This window comes from Paralichthys olivaceus, chromosome 16 (genome assembly GCF_024713975.1).
Source record: "Paralichthys olivaceus isolate ysfri-2021 chromosome 16, ASM2471397v2, whole genome shotgun sequence".
NCBI classification, from domain to species: Eukaryota; Metazoa; Chordata; class Actinopteri; order Pleuronectiformes; family Paralichthyidae; genus Paralichthys; species Paralichthys olivaceus.
In genome coordinates, this window is record NC_091108.1 from 11,261,073 (window position 1) to 11,264,453 (window position 3,381).

General features: G+C 36.2%; 1 protein-coding gene across 1 annotated transcript; it reads left to right on the top strand.

Annotated features, from left to right (window-relative positions):
- The first annotated feature begins 1,456 nt into the window (after window positions 1–1,456).
- Window positions 1,457–3,381, top strand: LOC109638746 (interleukin-12 subunit alpha). Its single transcript, XM_069511808.1, has 6 exons — window positions 1,457–1,802; window positions 1,892–1,978; window positions 2,214–2,255; window positions 2,413–2,523; window positions 2,742–2,786; window positions 2,879–3,381. Exons 1-6 carry the CDS (start codon window positions 1,719–1,721, stop codon window positions 3,017–3,019), a joined length of 510 nt encoding a protein of 169 aa, XP_069367909.1. The 5' UTR covers window positions 1,457–1,718; the 3' UTR covers window positions 3,020–3,381.

The following is a 3,381-nucleotide window of genomic DNA, read 5'->3' on the forward strand; positions in this document are numbered from 1 at the left end:
TTGCTTGAGATTGAATTTGCATTTGACATGTTCCAAGTAAATCTGCACAATTTATTTTCCCCTCTTGAACCACATGATGTGTAATGTGGGAGTGAGTCTGATCTCATTCATGTATTCATGAGTCACACAAGGTGGTGTGATTGAGTTTCTCTGCGTATTCACACTTCTGTTGACAGTTAGATAAGAGGGGAACAACTCTGACTGCAGGGACAAAAATAACAATCAGTTACACTCGGCTTAGCTTCATAAACTCGCTAGCTTAAGATTTTTATCATTGTCTAAATTAATTGGTTCATATTCGTAAAAAATTGTGATAGATGAAGTTAAAACTTGTATTCAGGTGATTGATGAAAAAAAGCCTTCCCATGAGTGGATAAAAAATGAGCCTCAGTTCTTACTTTACATTCAGTGGCACAAATCTCTTTAGGGTACATTTTCATACCTGAATAGATGTGTTTCAGCATGAAATCATATGAGAGGGAGCAGATGATAAGTCTAAGTCACGGTAAATCATATTAGGGTTGTTTTTTATTTTCTTGAGAGACACAAGCTCCCAGGGTTCCCTTGTCTCAGAGCCAGGACAGGATAAGCTCCAAAAACTAAACATAAAACTAATCAAACACATTCCTACAGAGGCCTTGACACTTCTCAGGTCAACCACCTATGAGACAAAACTCTGGTTACATTGGCAAATAATATACACAGTGTTAAAACGTATCACAAATTCTTTAATAGTAAATCTGGTGTAAGTAATAATTGAAACATCAAATAATTGCTTGCCTGCTGGGTATTGTTGCTTGTCGCACCTCTTACAGTATCTTACAGTATATTAGAATCTAAAGTCTCATTCATATATGGACAGAATTAATTTTAACTTGGCTTTAATCATTTAAAAACATAGGATAACAATGGTACTCAGAGAGTGCATACCTCCAACTAAAAGTACTCAAACAAATATCAGTTTTCCTAAACATGGCACATATTTTAAATCAAACTTTTTAAATCAAGATCTCGTTAAGTGTTCAGTAAGTGCTCATTCTTTTGGAAATGTTGAAAACGTCCTATCTTGCCATTTTAAAGAAACATTATGAATTAGTGGCCAGTCCTTGATCTGCCCCCTGATCTGGATCCACAACGAATCAACACTTACTGTAAATTATATTAATTCAGTGAAACACAGAACCTGGTCAATCCTATTAGACATTTACACATTTACAGAATAAAATAACATGCATGCTGCTTTCACTCTGCCGTCCCCTATGTGGAAATGTCAACAAAGAACAGTCACCAGTGTAAAGCGGTATGGTAACCTCAGGATAGATGTAAAGGCCTTTTACTCAGCGACTGTGGTAATTCCAGTTTCACCAAAGTATTTGGTGGTATAGTTTGGGGGAAAGGAAATTACACAACCTTGACTGTGCTCTTTCAATTTACAGTAGGGTGTCAAAGTGCTGCTTAAATGTGAGGGAAATCCCTACATCACCCTGAGTATAAAACACCTAACAACATCTGAGTGCAGTCAGACTCTGGATCCACAGTTGTATACAACATGCCGTTCACCAAGCTCTGTGAGTATAATATCCACCAACTGAACAACTCTTTAAAAATTCAAGATTTACTTATTAAAACCAGTTTTCTCTCTTTTGACAGACATCCCTGCTGCACTCCTGCTCCTCGTGCTCAGCTGTCCTCTGTGGCATGTCGGACACTCTCTGCCGATGATGGGTAAAAGACCAATGACGGACTCCTGCGTCTTACATGCACGGACGCTTCTACAGAACATCACTGATGTTCTTGCACAGGTACGCAGCTGAAGCTGAATGAAGATGAATATTCGTTATCTTTACCTTTAATTCACAGATTTAAAGAAAAAGATCTTTCCTTGTTTTAGGATGAACTGTTCAGTGGGTTTGACTGTTCAAAGCAGAGTGTGGAGCTGAACATGAAGACTGATACACCATCTGTGTGTGCACCAAAGGTACGTGATGAAAGCTCTCACTGTTTAGATGGGCTATATTTCAACAATGAGACTCAGGATAATATTCTAAAATTGAAACCATGATAGTAAAACAGATAACATTACTATATTCTAAAGTTTGCTGCTTGTGTGATTATGTATTATGTCCTAATACAATTAACTTTTGGTAAATATTATGTAACTGTGCCTGTATATTTTAATTTAACAATTAAAACGAACTGTGATTCTCCCACAGGGATCAACATGCACTGGGATCACTAAAACAGAATTTGATCAAGTGAGTCAAGCTGTTCTACTTTAAAAATACCTTTACCTATTCCCATCCTTTATTAAAATGTCAAATATATTATTTCTACATTATATTGTAATGATTTTTATTTATTATTATAGTTATATTGTTTGTGATGACAAACCTTTCTTGTTTTTTCATCCAGAATTCATGTCTTGAAAACATCGGGGAGGATTTGCATCACTACTACAATTTTCTCGCAGCTCAGCCGAAGGGTTTGCTTGGAACAACTGTTCTGCTCAAATCCCTCATGGAGGTAACTCATTTCACACAACATGTTGTATTTTAGCACCAAGTCACATTCTGCTCTGATCTGTTTTCGATAAACCTTCATGTGAAAGAAGGATGGTTAGTTTAGAGATGCTACAACAGAGAAGTTTCAAGTGAAATCCCTGCACTTCTAAACCTAAAAACAGCTCTTGTACTATTGGACACACAGTTAAGTGTTAAACATGAATCCTTTGCTCCAAACAGAACTGCGTCCAGCGGTCTCTGTCAACAGACTTGGCCTCAAACCAGGTAAGTGATGCATTTCACTGATGCAAACTTACAGAAATAACATGTTTAAATTGTTTTACTGTAAAAATCCTTCATTGTCATCCTTCATCAAGGCTTCTGAGGATGGTCTGAGCAGCTTCGATGAAAGACTGAGACTCTGCAAAGTGATGAAGGGATTCCAAGTCCGCACCATCACTATCAACAGGGTCTTCGGATACATGAACTCTGGGGAACACACTAAATCAATTCTCTAGAGTGCTCTGACACAATGATAGTTTCAGAAAGCTACACACAGAACCACTTTAGTTCCATAAACTACAATACCTTTACCATAGTTCCATAATCTACAGTAATTGATTGTGTCCCATTTTAGTTGTGAGAGAAAATACCACAACTTCTTATATTTATATATATTTATTATTCTTATCTTATCATTTAATGTATATCTTACATCAAGATGGTGTGTTAAAGTACTTTTTTTAGAAAGTGGATTAACAGATTTGATACTATTTATTTACATTTGTGTTCATTTCTTGGCTATTTATTTTCAACTATTTATTGTTGATATTCACTTGGTTCTGAGAATCATAAAATAAATATTTTTTCCTTGCATAAA

Bases quoted from the DNA above. Each gene is read 5' to 3' on its own strand.
- LOC109638746 (XM_069511808.1), top strand. From the start codon at position 1,719: ATGATGGGTAAAAGACCAATGACGGACTCCTGCGTCTTACATGCACGG. The intron at 1,803-1,891 runs GTACGCAGCTGA...TCCTTGTTTTAG, and splicing joins TCACTGATGTTCTTGCACAG to GATGAACTGTTCAGTGGGTT. The intron at 2,524-2,741 runs GTAACTCATTTC...TGCTCCAAACAG, and splicing joins TGCTCAAATCCCTCATGGAG to AACTGCGTCCAGCGGTCTCT.